The sequence below is a fragment of the Sinocyclocheilus anshuiensis genome, unplaced genomic scaffold (genome assembly GCF_001515605.1).
Source record: "Sinocyclocheilus anshuiensis isolate Anshui unplaced genomic scaffold, SAMN03320099.WGS_v1.1 scaffold51, whole genome shotgun sequence".
Classification (NCBI taxonomy): domain Eukaryota; kingdom Metazoa; phylum Chordata; class Actinopteri; order Cypriniformes; family Cyprinidae; genus Sinocyclocheilus; species Sinocyclocheilus anshuiensis.
Genome location: NW_015548296.1, coordinates 2,951,573 through 2,973,069, shown reverse-complemented (window position 1 = coordinate 2,973,069; position 21,497 = coordinate 2,951,573). Strand labels below are relative to the sequence as shown.

The 21,497-nt window shown below is 35.0% G+C and overlaps 3 protein-coding genes across 4 annotated transcripts in view; all 3 read right to left on the bottom strand.

The window, feature by feature from the left end:
• LOC107656056 (NEDD8-activating enzyme E1 catalytic subunit-like) overlaps positions 1-2,154 on the bottom strand; it is an 8,723-nt gene extending 6,569 nt beyond the window's left edge. Inside the window, exons 1-4 of the mRNA XM_016443724.1 lie at positions 2,057-2,154; positions 1,829-1,909; positions 1,658-1,696; positions 663-783 (exon numbers count right to left, since the gene is read on the bottom strand). Of these exons, the coding sequence (XP_016299210.1) occupies positions 663-783; positions 1,658-1,696; positions 1,829-1,848 (180 nt within the window). The 5' untranslated portion in view covers positions 1,849-1,909; positions 2,057-2,154. The remainder of the gene's footprint in view (positions 1-662; positions 784-1,657; positions 1,697-1,828; positions 1,910-2,056) is intronic.
• Positions 2,155-5,273: 3,119 nt separating this feature from the next.
• On the bottom strand, positions 5,274-10,068 carry cishb (cytokine inducible SH2-containing protein b). Of its 2 annotated transcripts, none has more exons than XM_016443723.1 (3): positions 9,331-10,068; positions 8,000-8,174; positions 5,274-6,116 (listed from the first exon to the last, which is right to left on the bottom strand). In XM_016443723.1, exons 1-3 carry the CDS (start codon positions 9,340-9,342, stop codon positions 5,641-5,643), a joined length of 663 nt encoding a protein of 220 aa, XP_016299209.1. In that variant the 5' UTR covers positions 9,343-10,068; the 3' UTR covers positions 5,274-5,640. The 2 variants fall into 2 exon arrangements, with proteins under 2 accessions (XP_016299209.1, XP_016299208.1); XM_016443722.1 differs by having other exon boundaries at positions 8,000-8,177; positions 9,331-10,067.
• A 1,214-nt stretch (positions 10,069-11,282) lies between these two features.
• Positions 11,283-18,035, bottom strand: twf2b (twinfilin actin-binding protein 2b). Its single transcript, XM_016443592.1, has 10 exons — positions 17,978-18,035; positions 17,700-17,777; positions 16,166-16,344; positions 15,915-16,010; positions 14,880-14,984; positions 14,693-14,734; positions 14,461-14,580; positions 13,033-13,183; positions 12,779-12,900; positions 11,283-11,485 (listed from the first exon to the last, which is right to left on the bottom strand). The coding sequence occupies exons 1-10, from the start codon at positions 18,033-18,035 to the stop codon at positions 11,318-11,320; spliced, it is 1,119 nt and encodes a 372-aa protein (XP_016299078.1). The 3' UTR covers positions 11,283-11,317.
• Between the last annotated feature and the right edge of the window lie 3,462 nt (positions 18,036-21,497).

Here is a 21,497-nt window from a genome sequence, read left to right as displayed (position 1 = left end):
TATTTGAAAAATAATGTGTTTTTTGAACATTAAAGCATGTCAACATATTCTGTTACACCAAATACACAAAATAATGATCTTTAAAAAAGCATCATATGACCCCTTTAAGGCACCCTGATTGAGAAACTGCTTTATGACAGTGACAGAACAGAACCTGAATCAAATATTCTGCATATAGCTTAAAAAAAAAAAAAGAGGTAAACAGAAGAAAAATTACCCTATGCACATAATCATTTTCAGCATGAATCTTTATCTGTTACAATAATGTAATAACTCCATGATAACCCCAGTCAAAGCACTCTGTCCTATCAGGCATGGATATTTATAAGAAAAATGCTCTTGTTGTACAACTTTTATTTATTTATTTTTATTTATTTATTTAATTTGGTAAGAAGTAGAGCACAATAAATGCACAATAAATAAATTAGCAGCCTGTCTCATTATTTTTTTTACCAGCCATTAAGTAATCTACACAAAGCAAAATGAATTGAAAAAATAAAATGAATTGTTCCGATAAAATGCCTCCAAAGCTGAACTTTGTGATTGACTGATTATCTCCCTAAACGTAGCCATAGATTAACGTAAACATTTTTAAATGGGGTGTGGAATATACATTACATTGAATTATATTATTATATTTAGTATAGAGATGTATGTCATACCTCAGTGCTGGGTTCAAAATCCGGATGAGTGAAGGGTCCAACTCTCTCTAAGAACTTTTTGACATGGTCCCATCTTCCCTGCCAGTCTGTGTGATCCCCACTCCCTCCATCCACAACCATACTGTGGAGAAATACAGATATTTAGAAATACAGCACACTCACTACTCAGTTTATTTAGCAATTACAAAACACATTCACATATGTGACCCTGGACCACAAAGCCAGTCATAAGTCGCACGAGTATATTTGTAGCAATAGCCAACAATACATTGTATGGGTCAAAATTATTGATTTTTCTTTTATGCCAAAAATCATGAGGATATTAAGTAAAGATCATGTTCCAAGAAGTTATTTTGTAAATTTCCTACAATATATATAGCAAAACTAAATTTTTGATTAGTAATATGCATTTGCATGGACTTAATTTGGACAACTTTAAAGGCAATTTTCTCAATATTTAGATTTTTTTTTTTTTTTTTTTTTTCACCCTCAGATTCCAGATTTTCAAATAGTTGTATCTCGGCCAAATATTGTCCTAACAAACCATACATCAATGGAAAGCTTATTTATCCAGCTTTCAGATGATGTATTAATGATTAATTAATGATTATGACTGGTTTTGTGGTCCAGGGACACATAGAACATAATATACAATATTTTTTTATGTACAATAATAATTAAGGTATGGCTTGAATGGCACTGAATTTTGGTAAATTTCATAATTAATAATAAGAAAGTGTTTTATCTTAAATGTTATGAAAGAACATTAAGGCATGTGTGCAAACAGCAGTGTTTGGAGGTTTCGCAAGCTTTCACCGCGCTTTCAGATAGATTACATTGTATTTCATGTACAGTGGGCCTATATGCGGAGAGCTGTTTAAAATAATGCCTGAACAATATCTGCAGTACGGATGAAGCTCATTATAAGAATCAACACCTCCCAAAGCAAACCTGCTGGCTGCCACATCTAAATTCTTATCTTTCATTTCACTAACTTCTCATTCAGCTCCTCTATTCTCCTTCTTTTCTTCTCCCTAAAAAGAGAGAGTAAAAGAAGGTTCATTCGTGCTCTGCTATCCGCAAGTTAACGTTCTTGCGTCCTGTTGATTGAACTAAAGCACTGTTACGAGGGATTTATGTGCAGTTTTGTATAAAATTTCACTTACGGCTCCTCTCCTTCCGCCATATTGTCATAAACATTCGAAATGAAACGTGCAACCTTATGACAAGGCAAATCTGCAATCCACCTGACGCACAATGTCGTTTTCAAAATAAAAGTCCTGAAAATAGTCTGGAATTCTTCATAATCCAGTAAAAAAACACATTTTAATAAACAAAATTACAGCACAAAATGAGCCAGTTCGTGAAATTAGTAGTTTGAAAAGACGACTTACTGGTTTGAAACAAGTCTGATGAATCATTCACTGAACTAAACCCAACAGAGCGCAGCGATAATTGAATCACCATCTGCCTCACTGCACTGTGAACTACGTTGTCATTATTTTTAGTGATGTCCGTATACCAACTGTCCCGTATAATAAGGGATCAGTGTTGCGTTTAGGGGCGTCATGCACTCATTATTTCTGAGGGGGCACGAGATGGGGGGGTCGTCATGTGACACACAGCAGCCACAACATGTTTTTTTTTGTTTTTTTCGAAACATCCCCAAACGCATTAACTATATCATGAAATATCTTGATTCTCACCTTATAGATTATGTTGATCTATAGTAGGTCAAAATAACCTAATAATGTCATCTATTAACTAAGCATAAACACCTGTCTGTTTACTTAACAGATAAAGATGTCATGCCATAACATATTTCAATACGACTGAGTTTATATTTAATGTGAATTTAACATTGAAAGTTAATGTGAATAAAAACATTGCAAGTCAGGCTACTAATCATACCACTTTCATTGTACAGAAAGAGAGCAAAGAACATTTACATTATCAAAGAACATTTTCACTGACAGTCTAGTTCAAGCACTCTCAAAAACTACCATTAAAATCACAGAAGCTGTTTACACTGTGAAATGAGTATCTTACTTACAAATTCGTACACACGTCTGCACTTTGTTGTTTCTGACGAGAGAATTCGCCAGAAAGAGGTTTTCGATCAGCGAGCGAGTGAAGAAAACACGGCATTTAGCGATGACTCATCTGAACACCTCTGATTGGTCATTGCATTCATAAGCTCAACAGCATCGCGTGTGATTGGTTAATGCGCAGTGCTGTAAAAACGCGTCTGTATCTGGCTCAGCGCCAGCCAGCTAAAGCAGATTTGAATTTAGCAGCTGATGATATGACGCACTGAACGTTATAATCACACCGGTGTGATTGTATTAAATATAGAAAATATTATTTGCCTATTTTTTGTCTTTTGGAAGCTGCATTCAAAATCCACTTGGTTCAAAAATCTGAGGGGGCATGCACGTGCCCCCTTACTTTGAATGGGCATGACGCCTCTGGTTGAGTTGCATTATCTTTTCATCCCCAGAGAACTTATTGTATTTCAGGCGGATGAAATGTGAACTGTTGTATTTTCATTTTTATTCAAATTAATTTTATTACTTTCAAAAACTATTAAAAACACTTAAAATTAAGGTGAGCCTCTTTTGGACTGTGGGGACAGGCGCAATTAGTGTTATAATTTGCGTAGGCTTAAGATATGTGTACTATGGAGGACGAAACCTATGGAGCTCGCTGGGGATGCGGCTTTCCCGCTGACAGGAAATGCATGGTGTTTAGCCAGTATAGCCTAGTAAAGTCACTTTTGCCATTCAACAGAGCAAGATACATAGAAAACTGAGCCTTATTGTCCGTACAGTATCTGTGACTTTACAAACCACCCAACGGAATGGCCAGAGGTGTCATTTCCCAGCATTCGATATTCGCTACGGAAATGCTAAACTCATCCTAACTGTTTTCTTTTAATCACTCATTTATTTCTGAATGTAGTTCCGCATTTATTTTTCCCCTGCACAACATGCTAATGAGAGGGTGTCATTCGACATTGGTTTATACTTTTCTAACTTCAATAGCATTTGAGGAAAATTACTTACAGTAACACAACCAACGGTGAAGTGTTCATGTAGTTCTCAGTTATAATGCACACCCTTTAGATTTTTGATATTTATTAAAATAAACTCTCAAATCATATAAATATGTTGTTTATTTCACTACCGAATGGGCTTATTGTATTCATTTTTTGGTCCTTTCTTGAGTAATGCATTTTAAAACAATAGAAACTATACTGTTATACTGTAAAGTTTACTGTAATTGGTTTGCTTCACTTTTCAGTTACTGTAAAACTATATGCACAAATTGTAAAATTAGCAGTTCCATTAAAACAATAATAAAAAAAAAACAATGACAACTGTGTAACTTCATGCTCCACCCAAACCTGAAACTTTACATTAAAGAACTATAATACATTAGACTATTTACAGAATTTAAAACTATTTACATAGGCAGCACTTCCAGTCAACCTTTTGAGCCCTCTTGAACTGGCTGTCTGTCATTGGAAGGCACATGAAACCACCTCCTGCATTGATGGCATTCGATCTGAAAAAAGAAAGAAAGATAATAATCTAATCAAATTGCTTAGTAATCAATTATTCATTTCAACTCAGTTCAATTCATATTGCTTTATTAGCATGACGTCCTGAAAATAACAGTAGAATACTGGCAGCTGTGGTTGCACTAATTTATTTTATTTATTTGCCTACTTTAATCACATGTTTAATTATTTATATATGTATTTAAACAAGAATTTGTGTATTTATACAGACATTTATTTATTTATATGCATATTTATTTATTTATTTGTGTATTTATTTATTTATTGTTTTTGCAGGTTTCGTCCTCCATAGTGTACAGCCTACTAATAGTGTGACACTTCATATGACTTTTTTTAACAACTGACATGTATGTTAATGAGTATAAATAAATAAATAAATAAATAAAAATAAAAGATGGTAAAGTGATGTCTCAGATTCATTTTAGCATTTAATTAAATGCACTTCTTTCTAATAAAAAAAATACACAACTGTAGACATGCACACGATCGTGTGATGAAAAGAAATTCTGCGTGTTTATAAAACGGCAAGATGTTCCTCTGCTGAAGTTGATTATAAGAAAATTACGTTATAAGATGCTTATCGAATGTCACCATGAGTACTGAAATATTATTTGTACTATTACCAGGTAAAATAAATAAGTAACAACATTAGCTTACATTACTTCAAATGTAAAATGGAAGTTCATTGCCCTACACATTGTTGTTGTTTTTTCTTTGCTGTTATGTTACATCCCAAATTTTATTCATGTGTTTGGTGCGTGAAAAAAAAAAGCCATTAACTTTTCCTGGAATGATAATGATGTCTGTTAAAATGTCTTTCATGTCAGTTAAAGTCTGATTACAAGCGCATACTGCCAGGGTAGCCTATCTATGACGGTTTCTGACAGATTTCTAACTGAAATCTAGTTCCTTTATAAGCTAAATTACAAATAAAATTGTCATTGTCAACAACTTTCTAAAATAATCTTTATAAACAGTATTTAAAAAATGCAATAATTGCAGACTTTGTTTCTAAATAAATTGCTTTCTGAGGAAATTACACCTTTGGAGACACAGTATTACAGTCAGAATACAGTATTATTTACGTGTACTTCTTTTGATATTTTATTTTTTCATTGTTCTGGTGATGGTAGCTGGTGATGAAGCCCCATTCTTAGAAGCACAGAAAGATAAAGAAACATTTTGTTTACTAAAATGAGAAGTATTTTCAAATATTTAAAAAAAAAATGTACTCAAAATAGTCCTTGGTTATTTGCACACCTACTATGACATATGACCAAAATAAAAGCACCCATGATTCTGCCAGTGGGCAATATTTGCAAATTTTGGCTAAATCACTTGTGACTTTGCAAAAACGAACCCCCCTGAAATGCACCAACATCCCCCCAAGTGTCCTCACACCTGAAAGGGGTATTTTTGCAAGTACAGCAGCAGCGGCCGTGGCAGTGGCAGCTGTGTATGGCAATCTGTATGTCTGATTATATTGAGGCGTGTGAGGTGTTGTAATGTTGGAAAGGCCTGAGGCCTGTACAGGGGCTTCCTGAGCTTCAGCAAGATGCCATTGTCCTTTGACACCATGTGATGTTCTTCTGCTATCCTCTCCTCCCCTTGACTTGTGGATGTATAGTGCTGCACGAGACTAGGAAGAGCAGAAAAGGACAACAGGCTAGATCGGGCTGGAAAACTGGAATCGAGACGGAATCGGCCGCTGTCGTATTCGATGCGGACATTAGTGGGACCTCTCCACGTCTGTACGGACAGGGTGAAGAGGTAGAGTGGATGGCTGCTGTCACGGACAAGGAAAGTCCCTTCTGATGCTCCAATTAGGGCATCCCTTGCCTCACTGGCTGTCATACCACCCCAGTACCATCCTAAAACATAAAGAAACTATGTTAATATGACATACACTATCATCTGAGATCAGTATGATTTTTGTTTCTTTTAAAATAATACCTAATTCAACAAGGGCACATTAAATTAAAAAAAACATATATGTAACAAAAATATGAAGCAGCACAACTATAACTCGGAACTATACTCTCATTCCGGCGTAATAATCAAGGAACTTTGCTGCCGTATAGGTGCAGCAGGCGCAATTATATTACGCATGCCTGAAAATAGTCCCCAGCACGCTCCCTGTGCAAGCAGGTGGTCACGTTGGTTATGCTGATGGAAGTTAGCCTATTTTCAGGCACTGCGTAATATCATTGTGCCTGCTGCACCTATACGGCAGCAAAGTTCCTTGATTATTACGCTGGAATGAGAGTATAGTTCCGAGCCATATCGGCCTAGAAAATAGCAACTTTTCATTTTCCGTCGGTCTTAGTACACGATGTAACTACAGAAGAGTTAAGTTTTAAATAGGAAAAATATCGAAACTCTTTGGTCATTTTTGAGAGAGATGCTAACGGTCTAATCAGATTCAATGATCTATGCTAAGCTGCAGCTAAAAGTACTACCGCCAGACCCGGAGATTGGCTGAATGGATTCGAAAACGGTAAAACTCAACTGTTTAACTCTAGGGGAGTTGGAAAATGAGCCTATTTTCAAAAATAGTGGAGTGTTCCTTTAAGTCGGGTATATTTGTAACAATAGCCAAAAAAACATTGTATGGGTCAAAATTATAGATTTTTCTTTTATGCCAAAAATCATTAGGATATTAAGTAAAGATCATGTTCCATGAAGATATTTTGTACATTTCTTACCGTAAATATATCAAAACTTAATTTTTGATTAGTAATATGCATGGCTAAGAGCTTCATTTGGACAACTTTAAAGGCGAGTTTCTCGATATTGTGATTTTTTTTGCAACCTCAGATTCCAGATTTTCAAATAGTTGTGTCTTGACCAAATATTGTCCTATCCTAACAAACCATACATCAGTGGAAAGATTATTTATTCAGCTTTCAGGTGATGTATAAATCTCAATTTTAAAAAATTGACCCTTATGACTGGTTTTGTGGTCCAGGGTCACATATTAGAAAGATTTCTGAAGGATCATGTGACACTGAAGACTGGAGAAATGGCTGCTGAAAATGTATCTTTGCCATTACAGGAATTTTAAAAATAATTAAATAGAAAACAATTATTTTAAATTGTACAAATATTTCACAATATAATTGCTTTTACTGTTTTTAGATCAAATAACACCGCAGCACTGGTAAGTAGAGACTTCTTTCCAAAACCAAACAAAAAACTAACTAAACCCAAACTTTTGAAGGGTATTTTACATTAGGATTATTCTAAGAACTAATAATAATAATAATAATAATAATGTTAATTTAGAAAACAATCATAATTAAATTATAAATAATAATGATTTATTTAATAATTAAAAAATAATAATTACATTTTTTGTTTTATGTATTAATTTAAGTTATCAGCACAGAAATAAACTGTTGCTGTAGTCACTTTAGGACCCTGGTCAAAATCTATTCTTCATAAAACATAAAATACATAAATATAAAAAGATGACTTGAGACTCTGTATATGACTTGTTTATAGAATCCAGAATTAGACATAATCTTCAGTGATTGTTCAAATGAAGAGGGAGTCATTGACTTCCATTGACTTTTTGTTTTTAATTAAACACGTTTGTTCGGAATCTGATTAGGTTTTTATTGGTCAGTTATAATGGAAGGAATCTGACCTGATAGTTGCTGACACTGGACAGATGCAATCAAGAAATATGAAGCATAAGAAAGAAGTGCACATCAGTTCCTCAAATACTTAAATACTAACTAATATAGGCTACCTGAGGTATGTAGGTGCTGAAAGGTGGTGGTGATGAAACGCAAGTCCTCAGCCGGGGCCCATGAGTAGGGAGCGGCTTGGGACCGCTGAATTTGCTGAACCTCTGATTCATCCCTCTCATTTTGGGCACTTGTATGGCTAGCGACCATTCCTGAAGGTGGCTCTGGCATGAGAGCCTTCTTATGAAAGAAAAAAACAAATTTCTTGAGAATAATTACTGTGTAATCAACAGATTTGTTTTTCTAAACCTATAAAATGATGTGAGGTGAGACAGCGGAGAAAACAGTCCAAAGGTTAAAAATCGCTGTGCTTTCTATATCATTGCTTTGTCATTTATAATTTCAGTGAACTCAAAGAAAGAACAAACAAAGGAAGTGCAGTTTGCCGAGAACAAGAGAATGCACTCACATGCTATTTACACAACGTGGCAAGAATTTAAGTTGGAAAGCAACAGGGTAAACAACAGATTTTACAAGACAACAAGTTACAAATATGTCATATCTAAAACAGTATAAATAAGATCCATATTCTATTGGAATGCTGGTGTTTTTATACCAGTCTCAACTTCTGCCTCAGTAAGTCAGAATCTATATGTTCTTTCTCACATTGTGAAACAATTATCATGAAGGTTAAGTTACCATACTTAAAAAACTAATTTCTGAAATGTCCTGGAAAGGTGAAATATAGAACAAAATATTGAGTTGCCTTCTTTTACAGACACTAATCTGCATACTGTATTTGATTTTTAAAGATTTTATTCAAGTTGTATTCAAACAAACTGCAAAGTATGATCACAGACATGTTATTAATTCTATAAAATAAAAAAGGCTTGAAATGGAGCTGAACTACAATTGACATTTTCCAGTATTGAAACTGAAATAAAATAAAAACTGTATAAAAAGAATAAGTTAAATTAAATTCAATTACACCTGAATTCTGGACATGTACTCAACAGCTACATGTCAGGGAAATAAGCAAATGTTGGTTGTAAAACTATAGCAATATAGGCTACATTAAACGTTTTCATAATTGCTCAGTAGCTTGGTCACAAAACTTTTAGTTTGTTTCGCTCGCTATTGCACAATGCAACATTAAAAATCGCTTAGATGAGAACAAAATGTTGAATTTCGAAACGTCAGCAGCAGGAATCGGGAATGGATTACGATCAATTATAAAAGGACGACGTAGCCTACATGACATATACGTGATGTAACCACTGCAGTTCATCACAAATTAGTCAAGTCAAGAGCAAACCCACCAAACAGGTATGAGCGCTTCACAGTTCCCATGAAACTAAAATGACTTTCGATATAAAACACATATATTTCTTACCTTTCTAGGCATAAAATCGTCACCTTCTGTACGTCACCAATGGGCAGCAGTTTGGAAAGACTGAAATTTACGCGAATCCTGCAAAGTGCCAAAGCTGCTGACATTGTTCCAGCAGTGCTATAATGGCGACAAAAAGTCCACAAAGTGAGCGAATCTAGTCAACATCTAAACATTTTACAACAGTAATCTCTGATGCTGTCTAAACCGAACGAGCCTTCTCTGTCAAATATTCTCTAGGAAATCGAAGGGAGCAAAATGAGGACGAAAATTACGCAAAACAACAACAAAAAAGCTAAGTAGTAGTACTCAAACAAGAGTAATATGTCGTTTGGCTTGGTGGATTGTTATTTTCCTGTACTAAGAGCAGTAAGAAACGCCATTGCAGCACGTTTGGCTGTTTTATGAGTTGACGCGCGTTCTAGGAATTTCATTCCAAGAAGAGCGCTACATCTTTGCGCCCGCGACCTCATCATCGGCCGCTTGGCGTTTCGTAGAACTGCGCTCTCGACCATCGCTGCGTTTCCATTGGCTGCCGTGCGCCGCTGACGAAGCGCCCGTGCCGGTTTCAGAGGCGGATGACTTTCCCAGTAAAGAGCTTTCCAGGAATGCTGAAACAGTCGCTGAAATTGACCTCTGCGCCAGCTGCATTAACTGAGAGATTTCTATGCGACAGCGAGGGCTGTGATGGGAGGTGACTGCAAGGTAAGCGTAGTGCTGAGTAAGTCTAATTCCAGAAAATGTTTATTGCCAGAATGTTAGTTATATGGTTAATTACATCCCAACATCCTGGTAACTGATAGAGCTGGCCCTGGATCAGCACATGCATTAACCCTTTAAGAGACAAACCCAGAAAAACAAACAATGGAATAACTGTTTATAATAAATATAAAAAATTATATAAAAATGCAATAATATATTTTTTTTACATTTATGTTTTTAAAAACCTAACGACAAACAACTAAAGAGTATCCATTTGATATTAATTAAAATATAACTTCATTACTAGTAAGAAAGTATTATTGGATAATAATCACATACTAGTATTAAATTCAGTTGATATATATATATATATATATATATATATATATATATGACACTACTGTGCAAAAGTCTTGGGCCATTAATTAAGCGTTAGCGTTAGTTCTGGCAGGTCACGTGAGTCAAGCTTGCATCAGCTGATTCTCAGCTGATCACATCTACCTATAGGAATACGACACCGATCGCGGCATTCTTATATAAGCTCTATTCAGTATTATTCAGCAGCTTTTCAGCTTGCTCCGGAGCAAATTACCCTCCTCCATCCCCAGCTCCTCCTTTCGCCACAGTCAGGACTTGGCTTTCTGATATTCCTTGCTAATCAGACTCCTTTATCTTGAATAAAGTGTTACACTTAAATATCATTAAGTACATTAATGATATCTGCCTTGTTCTGTTCTGTTATGTTAACCCTGGGGGGTTATTATTGCTGCTCTCCCTGCTCATTCATGACAGGCTGCATGGATGGGCAGGGAGTTTTTTGCCCAGAACAGAACCATACCACCAAACCAAACTTTATGCTAAGTATCTATCATTTTGACAATAGTGGTCCTGACAGAAGTGTCTTTATTTTTTTAATTTATTTTTTTGGTGAAAATACTAATGGCCTAAGACTTTAGGCCATACACAGTACTGTGTATATAGAGGCCTGTTAAAGTGTTAACTAAACATAATGCTTCTCCATGGTTAGGCAAAAAGGACATTTATCAAGACGGATTCATGGATTTTATTTTATCTTTAACATAAAAATCATCATCTAAACAACACATTTATGTGGCCTTCAAAACCATGTGAGAATGTGTTTCAGAGTGAAAGAAGACTAGTTAAAATCGAACATAAAAAATAATAACCATGAAAAGGATAGCTAAGACAAGAAATAGGCTACAGGCTATTGAGGGTGAAATTAAACAAGTGTATCAGATGTCATTTTACATGTTCTGACTGTATGATTCTAGCTCTCATCTCCATTCTCTCCCGCTCCTCTGATTAGACGCTTGTTCCCTCGTTTCTCTGTTGGGCCCTTTGGCTTGGTGAAGGCTTGTTTCAGAGCATGCTGCTTCGGGTAAACCTCTTCATACAGGAAATCCTCTGTCAGGCACTCTCCACTATCAATCTCCATCTACACACATGACACATGAACAGATTTACCGAAATGTGGATAAATATGAGTATTTGATTTAAAGCGAATGTCAAAATGTTATGGATTATGAAGTTATTATTCAAAGGTCTGAGTTTCAAAAGTTTCGATTTGTTTTTAAATATATTGAAATTTTACCTAGCAATGATGGACTAAATTGATCAAAAGTGACAGTAAAGATATTAATAATAATGTTACAAAATGTCAAATAAATGCTGCTTTTTTAAACTTTCTATTCATCAAAGAATCCTGAAAAAATAAACGTTTCACAACAAACGTTTCCACAAAAAAAAAAAAGCACCACCACTGTTTTTAACACTGATAGCCTAGTAATAAGAAATGTTTCTTGAGCACCAAATCAGCATATTAGAATGATTTCTGAAGGAAGATGTGATGTGAAAATTCAGCTTGCCATCACAGGAATAAATTACATTTTAAAATATGTGACCCTGGACCACAAAACCAGTCATAAGGGTCAATTTTTCGAAATTGAGATTTATATATCATCTGAAAGCTGAATAAATAAGTTTTCCATTGATGTATGGTTTGTTAGGATAGAGCAATATTTGGTCGAGATACAACTATTTGAAAATCTGGAAGCTGAGGGTGCAAAAAAAAATCTAAATATTGAGAAAATCGCCTTTAAAGTTGTCCAAATGAAGTTCTTAGCAATGCATATTACTAATCAAAAATTTTGTTTTAATATATTTACGGTAGGAAATTTACAAAATATCTTCATGGAACATGATCTTTACTTAATATCTTAATAATTATTTTTGGCATAAAAGAAAAATTGCTAATTTTGACCCATACAATGTATTTTTGGTAAAAATATACTCAAGCGACTTAAGACTGGTTTTGTGGTCCAGGGTCACATATATTTAAGTAGAAACAAAGTTATATGAAATGATAATAATATTTATTTATGTATGCTCAAATAAATGCAGGAACTTGTTATATTGTAAGTTAGTTAACTTCAAAGAACTGTGTTAAGTAAAACTACTTTATTTGTAAAACTATTAAACTATTAGTAAAACTATTTTACTTGTTAGTTCAATATATAGCTTATTTTATGTAGTGATTGTCAGCAAAATATGTACTTTGTACTTTGGAGGTCTACATGAAATTGTAAGGAGTAAAATTTTTTTTTTTTTTTCCATTCGCAAGTATCTGACATTCTTGTACCCTTCTACTCAGGTCGAAGCTTGGATATTCAACAGCTATTTAAAAAAACATACTGTACAGTATTAGGATCAACTGCTGCTGTTATTGTACCTTTTTGGCGATCTCTATGTGATAGTCTCTCTCTACCTCATTCAAAAGTTGATTCTTACAGCTGGAGTACAGCATCCTTTCTTTGATGCTACAGCTATACCCAGGCATGGAGTAGATGAAAACTGGTCCACATATTCAAACACAAACATAGCAAACATTAGCTTTGAAGAACAAATCTCATTACTAATACTGAGAAGCCAACTCGGCATACTGTGATACTAGCAGAATAGTTACAGTAATATTTTGGCACTAACCTACAGCTTCCAGCGCCTGTCCTTGATGGGCGTGTTTGTACAGGAATAAGTGGTATCGTGGGGCATCAGTGGGGATTCTGCTCGGCAGATCTTTGGTCTCTGTAGCACTAGTGTGCACCAGCTCTGTTGTCTCTCGTTCGGTGTCCAGCCGCTTAAAGATGATACAGTAAAAAAGTGCTTTGTTATTGGGCTTATGGCGATTATGTGGAGTGCGCAGCAGGCATAATATTCTATGTGATAATGTAAAATTGTTTAACTCTTATTCAAAATGTTCAGTAGGGTAAGAAATTAATACTTTTATTCAGCAAGGATGACTTTACAATGCTACCCAACAATTCTGTTTCAAATAAATGCTGTTGTTTTTTTTTGTTTTTTTTACTTTATATTCATCAAAGAATCCTAAAAACAATATATCATGGTTTCCACAGGTATTAAGCAGCACAACTTTTTTTTTTTTATTTATAATAAGAAGAAATAGTGAGCAGCAAATCAGCATATTAGAATGATTTCTGAAGAATCATGTGACACTGAAGACTGGAGTAATGGCTGCTTAAAATTATTTTTTTGTCATTACAGGAGTAAATGACATTTTAAAATATATTCGAATACAAACATTTTTAAAATTGCAATAATATTTTACAAGATTACTGTTTTACTGTATTTTTGATCAAATAATTGCAGCCTTGGTGAGTATACCAGACCTTTATTTACCCCCATACTTTTGAACTACAATGTTTGTTTATTGCATAATAAATATTTTGAAGTTAGGTGTTTCGTTGCTTAATTTATTCTGAAATGTAATATTATGTAGAGAATCCTGTTATAAAAATCATGCAAAATAAACAAGCCATATAACAGCACTATCAAAAGCATTTTATTTGTATGTATAATGAAGGTAACTGTTATTATATGTGCTTATTCAGTGCAACCTGTACTGTTAAATATATATGTGACCCTGGACCACAAAACCAGTCATAAGGGTCAATTTATCGAAATTGAGATTTATACATAACCTGAAAGCTAAATAAATAAGCTTTCCATTGATGTATGGTTTGTTAGGATACGACAATATTTGGCCGAGATACAACTATTTGAAAATCTGGAATCTGAAAAAATCAAAATACTGAGAAAATCGCCTTTAAAGTTGTCCAAATGAAGTTCTTAGCAATGCATATTACTAATCAAAAATTAAATTTTAATATATTTACAGTAGGAAATTTACAAAATATCTTCATGGAACATGATCTTTACTTAATATCCTAATGATTTTTGGCATAAAAGAAAAATCTATAATTTTGACCCATACAATGTATTTTTAGCTATTGCTACAAATATAGCCCAGCGACTTAAGACTGGTTTTGTGGTCCAGGGTCACATATGTGGCAGTCTGAACAATTTGCTTTTTGCATGTGTGTATGTGGAACTTACTAGTTGAATGTAATTGATGCGTTTGAGTTTAAGCTGCTGTAAAGCATGTTTAGCCTCTTCTTGCAATGGGAACGCCAAACCCTGCAAAGTCGGATTTTTACTCTCCACGCTGATCTCTGTCTGTATCCGAAACACACATAACAAAAAACAAGGATTATATATATATATATATATATATATATATAAACCTTTAATCTGTTACATTAACATTTATTTAGATAACTGAGGCTACCTTTGCTTGTCCACTTACGGTGGCAACTCGTCTCCTCTCGTCCTGAATAGAAAAGTACAAAAGTTTTGTGAAAATCCCCTTAATACTTACACACTTGAAAACAAAATCAATCGTAGTACACTTACCCGTGCCACTTTGTCCCTCGATTTTGGTATGAAGGTATTTACACATTTTTGACCTTCCTCACCTCTGTTATTTTAATCTGATGGAGCTGTTGCTCAGCAGTGGTGAGAGGAGCCGGACAGGAGGAGGAGGACAGGTGTCGTAGATAACCTTGGAAACAGACATCTTCCTGCAGATAAGAATAGTAAATATTGCTTAGATGACACATCATCACACCTCTAAACATGTGACCTGAAGAAACCTGAGCAAAGTTGAGCGCAGGGCACAAGCAGAACAGAAAACATAGTAGGTTTAATGTTGCAACCCATTTATTATATATATATATATATATATATATATATAGATAGATATATATATATATATAGATATATAGATATATAGATATAGATATATATAAATATAAATATATATAATTAAAAAAAAACACAGAAATTAAAAAGAGATGTGGCCACTAAATAAAGTTACACTCTTGAAGATAAAGATTCCAAAAGTTTTTCAGCGATGTCATAAAAGAACCATTTCTGGTTCTTAAAAGAAACTTTAAAGAAAAAACTTTTTTTTTTCCTAGTGTGAAGAACAGTTATTAATTATTAATAACTTTTTTCCACCATGAAGAATCTTTTGTCCTGTGGAAATTTTCCATGGATGTTAAAGGATGCCAATAAAGAACCTTAAGATTTTTAAGAGTGCAGAAAACAAATGGGCAAAGGTCATTTGTCAGGAAAACACATTCTATTCTGAGTGGTCGGTCGTGATTTCAGGCATCACATAATGTTGAATAATGAGCTCAAATCTGGAATGCTTGATTCTGATTGCTTAGAATATTTCAGAATTTCTGCAACCTGCTTCTCAAAAAATATTATTTTTGTGTTCCTATTTGCTCCAAAAACAAAATACATTTTTTGCCCCAAAACACCCACGCAGCAGGGTCATTTAAATAAAAGAAAGAAAATAAAACAAATGTTAAACAGATAAATGTTAAACGTTTTGTACATTGCTATGCACATATGTATGTAAATACATATACTGTAATAGTACAGTTATAAAATAATTTCAACTCATCTGTATTTGATATTCAAATAAACCCCTGTCTACACACCTGGACTGTTCCAAACAGTTCATCTTTCAGGTGACTTCCTCCAAACTCTTTCTTCAGTGTGGCACGGGTAGCAGCATACACCATCTTTAACCTCACCTGTGTAGTGTGGAATGAATGGGTATGGTCACACAGAGGGGTAACTGACAGTACTTTCAGCCAAAGGGGTTAAAGGGAACATTATTTATAGAGTATGAGGGTGAGAGTTTGTATTGAGCGTACACATTCAACTTTATCATGTGTTTCCTACTTACTGGTGACTGGTCTGGCGACCAGGAGATAAACAGCCACTCATATCCCAGCTGGTTCTGTGAGTCGAGGCGGTAAAGGATATAACAGGGTTCCAGACCGTTCAGCATGGGCAGGACACATGAGTCATAGTCCTGATCCCAGCTCTGAGACATCTCTCTGTACTCTCCCAACACCAGCTGTTCTGAAGCACACACAGACAGATACACACACATACACACCTCATAACACACACCCTGACTACTTGCAGTAGCCCCAGATAAATGCACTGACTATCACTCTGGATCCAAAAACAGCACGGTGCCATGTTATCATACACTAGCACTACATGGATAACATTCCACAGTCCAATTTATCTCAACATTTACTTGAAATTCTTTAGAGCCAACAAGTGACTGAAATATATTTGCTAAAGTATGTAGCCTTACATGGCAAAACATCAAAACAAGTGTAATTTATTTTACAAGATAGCAAAAGCACACTTTTAAGCAAAACATCTATATGTTTGTTAGGTTTTAAATGATAAAACAACATCTAAATGATGAACACCCACGTGAACCTAAGTGGTACCCCTATGATAAAGTACACTTAAATAAAATATACTAAAAAAATAAATAACATTCTTTAATGTGAACTGAATGTACTGTTTTCGGACACTTAATTGCATGTTAACTGCACTTAATGAAATGTATTATAATTTACATTTATATTAAATGCAATTAGTTGAACTTCAGAGTGCCTTTTGAGTAGGACTATGTACATCTTTCCATGTAATTTCACAATCATTTTTTGTATTGTAGGCTACTTTTATTGCACTACAATTTAGTGTATGTAAAATAACACACTACAGGTACATTTTTAATCAAGTAGTCCACTTTACATGTGCTTTACGATGTTAGTCAACACATCAGAATACTGAAAGCATGACAAATTTCAAGAGACTTTCAAGAGATACTTTTAATTTGACATTACATGCACTTTTTTAAAGTGTACCTAAGAGTGTTCCAAAACATGGTCCTAAACGTGTACTCACTTTAAATACACTTAAGTGGCTATTTATTTCATTGGAGATACTTTTAATTTGACATTACATGCACTTTTTTAAAGTGTACCTGAGTGTTCCAAAACATGGTCCTAAACGTGTACTCACTTTAAATACACTTAAGTGGCTATTTATTTCATTAATATTATCATTTTTAAAAACATAATTCTAAGATTTGAATTACACTACAAGTTTACATCGAATACAATCAAGTGCCGCTCTTTTTTGACTCAGAAATGTAATATTTAAGTATGACTTGATCTTCTCAATATGTGATCTTCTAAGTAATAGTTTAGAACTTGGTTTACTCTACAGTAGGTATTATGTTATTACAAATTAATGTGAGGCCTGATTCATTAATTGGAAAGGGTAAACAGCAGTAAACTAATCAAAAGCACCATCAAATTTGTGCTCAAACAAAACCATGCTGTGGGTATTGAAATACTAATATTATACTACATATACAGATAGTCTCACAAACAAATGCTCCTACTCACCGCTCCTTATAACAATCTTCACCACTCTGACAGCGTCCCTCCTCACCTTCACGAGGAACTCCCTCAAGTCGGGAGTTGCTGGTTTCAGTAGAGAAGTATACAACATATGACAATACAACACAGACAGGATACAGTGAGTAAGCCTAAGAATTAGTTTATGCCACAAACCTTTAATCATCATAAGATAGCGAGAGACGACCCCATTACATAGGCCTAGTATTTCATGTTATAAATTATAACAAGACCAAGAAAATTGACTGAAACAAAGGAAATTTTACACTGCTTCCACACTGCGGCCTGTGCCTCATTCTTGGCCTCACCATGGTAACAGGGCATCAGGACTCATAAATGATGTAGGTGTAGGTGAGATGGATGAGGAACAGCGCTTCTGCCCGTAAGCTTAAATTACCTCCCAGCATCATTCACATAAAACACAGCATAATATTATCTCTCTATTTAAAACCTATATAGACCACTATACTGTAGAACCTAAAGTTTGTTTGCTAAAACCCAGAATTAAGCAGAGCTATCAATATTCCTTCTCAAAATTTTTATTTTTAGTAGTAACATTTTCTTTTTAAATAGATAGTTCCCTTTGCCCGTAGTTGAACACATTTGCACATAGACTCCATGCAATTTTGAAAAAGTTCAATGCCAAATTTTGATGCAAAATTTTTAATCTAGAGCTTTTACCGGTTATATTCCAAAGTCCCTTTCTTTTTTTTTACTTTTTGCATATCTTCATAGTATCTATTACACTTCTAACTCAAAATGCATGCTTTTCTTTCACTAAAAGCAGATAAAGAACAAATATAAAGTGATTTATTCTAAATTGAAAATTTTATAAATCTATATGGGCTGCAGTGTAATGGTGCTTACCATGAATACCCGTCTGGTGCGACATCCCAAATCCCCTCAATGGTCCAGCTCAGTCCGAATTCCTGTTGAAACTCCCACGTTGTCCTCCTATTGTCTTCAGTGGCACTGCTATCTGTGCCCAGCAGTGTGGTCCAACACACTTCCGTACAATGACATCAACGCCCCTTAAGCATCTTACCTGGGGAATCCTGTTTGAAACTTGATCTGCGGAACTGAGGAAGATGTGTAGCCTAATATTACACCGGTCAAGGGATGGGTTCCAGCACATCACCTATCTAGTATTATTCGTCCATCACTGGTGGCCCTTATGGGGTATAAAGTGGCTGACAACATCCGATATCTGTGATGAGCTGAATGATGAAGCTCTAGTGTAGAATTAAAGGAAGTACCCGACTGAAAATGAGAGTCTGGACATTATCTGTCTGTCTCTGCTCTTCTACAAACAGTTATGCCACGCTCCATTTGTGAAAAGAAATGGCACATTATCACTCACAAACATCGAGGACCTGATAGGAGCATATAAAGCAGTGGCCTGTGGGAGCTCAAATTCCACCAGGCTGTCATGAGATACCATGCAGGCGGCTGCTGACCCCCAACCAGCAGGACAGGCGGTTCATTTAGACAGCCTAACCAGCTATCAAAAGACTATTTCAAACCGTAAACTCACTCTCTTGACCACACTTGAGATCTTGCATGAGGTTTATGAGATTTGTTTTCAAGGAAATTATTGTGTTTCTAAAAAGTGTTTGAGGGCTTTTTTATTTCATTAGAGCATAGAACAGACACAAAGATTTAAATCTGATATTATGTATCTGTATAAAGACAGAAAGAGAGAGAACATACCGCTAAGTTTTCTAGTGCTGGCTTCATGTTTAATTCACTCAGCTGTGTGCACAAACCCAGCCATTATTCATTATTCACGCGCAGCCCTCCCTTCAAAGATACACACATGCTCTGCACACATAGATTCTCTTTCTTCTTCACACCACACATTTGTTTTTAAATATGTCATATAGTACTACAGACTTGTCCGTATGCATTTCTAGACAATATTTAGGAGGAATGTGCCCTCTTTTTTCTCAGACCCCTTTAAGAAAGCATGAATGATAACAAATGATTTGCTGTTGTTCGTATATACATTTTGTAAGGCTGCAACCCTGTTGATCAAACTATTTACTGACAACTAGGTCCATTTCAAAGTATATCTGAAGTCTTTACTAGAGCTGAAAGTGTATTTAAAACCGGTTCCACGTTTTTATGGCTCTCGTGATGGTTCTTTTTAGTGAGTCAGAAACATACAATGTGCACATAGTCTAATTCTCTAACAAACGACTCTTTTCGTGAATTTCGTGAATCAAAACATTCTGTGAATGAAATATGTGAGCATATTTTTGTTTGTTTTGTATTTTTATATTGAATATATTTATTTCATATCACTCTTTTATTTTTAATTGCACTAAAATGACCTATTTTGGTGACAAGAAATAGCTCAAATAGCTCAAAAGCTAAATTTGTTTGCCGATTGTTTAATATTTTATCTCAGTGACATTCATACATTTTAAGTTCGTCCAAAATACTTCTTGAGGTAGCTCATAGCCTATTTCTGACCAAACTGTCATATTCTGAATAATATTTTAGAATTTGGTCTACTCTACAATAAGTTTTTTTTTAACAAATTGATATGAGGGATGATTCATGAATTGAAAATGAATCAATTAATGAATCAAAAACGTACAGCGTGACCAGTGTAATTCGATTCTCGAACTAATCTATTGGTCTGATTTTGCTAAATGTAATATCATGCTGACCAATGACTTTTATTTTGATCTGGTGTTCATTCTCTGTTCATATATATATATATATATATGTGTCTTATAAATCATACAGAATTAGTTTTTTTTTGAGAAAGTAAAAATGCACAAAGTTTCCTGTAAGGGGTAGGTTTAGGGGTAGGGTTGGTGTAGGGTATAAGTATAGAAGTATATAAGTACAGTATAAAAACCATTACGCCTATGGAATGTAATCCGTGTATCATTCGATCATTCGTTTTTTGATTTAATATTGAAAGTAGAACAATTAGAAAACGGCTCCTTTTTAGTTTTTTTTGTTTTTTTCCAAAAAACGAAAAACGAAAATTCAGCTTAAATTTTCGTTTTTCGTTCATGGGTGGAAAAATGAATAAACAGCTTGAATATTCGATTTCTACATGTGGGCGGGAATTAAACGCCCCTTTCTGCTGATTGGTCAACCGAAGATCAAACCGTACCTTCTTCAGTTCTTCTGCAGTATCATGCAGCAGAATAATAGTCCTCCATAAAGGAGCCTTTTTCTCATTTTTCTACTTTCAATATTAAATCACTGATTGGCTGGAATTATGGCACATTGTAACGCTGGGTTGTGTTGAGCACGCGAGCTGTTGGCATTTAGAGAGCACAGAGGGCGGGCATCAAGGGAGCAAGCTAGTGAAACGTTGCACGCGCAAAAGAGAAGGTCTGCACACATCCAAAAACGTATTTTAAATGCAAAATTGATTTCCGTGCGCTCGAAATACTTTTTTCTTTGCGAAACGAACATTTTCTCCACAAAACTCAGATCGCGCGTGTGCAAAATGCACTTTTGTGCGCTCAAAATATGATCTTTCGCGCGCAGAATTGTGGCAGAATTGTAATCCCATAGATGGGAGGGGGTAGTAATTAGAATCTCTGGATCGAGTTCACAGTAGGTGGCGGTAATGCGCGAAATTGGTGCAATCCGCCAAAAAAAAGGAAGAAGAAGAAGATTATCTGTCGTTCATTTTACTTGCTCAGTCTATCAGCTGCTCTGCTCGTGCTCAGGCACGTTGATAACCCGAATAATTTAAGTAATTTGTGGATTAGTGCGTACTGGAGACGCGAACCGTTTCAAACGATTCAGTTCGAT

Excerpts from the sequence above, each read along its gene's own strand:
- cishb (XM_016443722.1), bottom strand. Across the intron at positions 6,117-7,999 it reads TCAGCACCTACATACCTCAG|GATGGTACTGGGGTGGTATG; the intron begins GTAGCCTATATT and ends TTTATGTTTTAG.
- twf2b (XM_016443592.1), bottom strand. The coding sequence starts at position 18,035 with ATGCCCTGTTACCATGGTGAGGCCAAGAATGAGGCACAGGCCGCAGTG. Across the intron at positions 16,345-17,699 it reads GAAGATTGTTATAAGGAGCG|AACAGCTGGTGTTGGGAGAG; the intron begins GTGAGTAGGAGC and ends TGTGTGCTTCAG. Across the intron at positions 16,011-16,165 it reads GGTCGCCAGACCAGTCACCA|GTGAGGTTAAAGATGGTGTA; the intron begins GTAAGTAGGAAA and ends CACACTACACAG.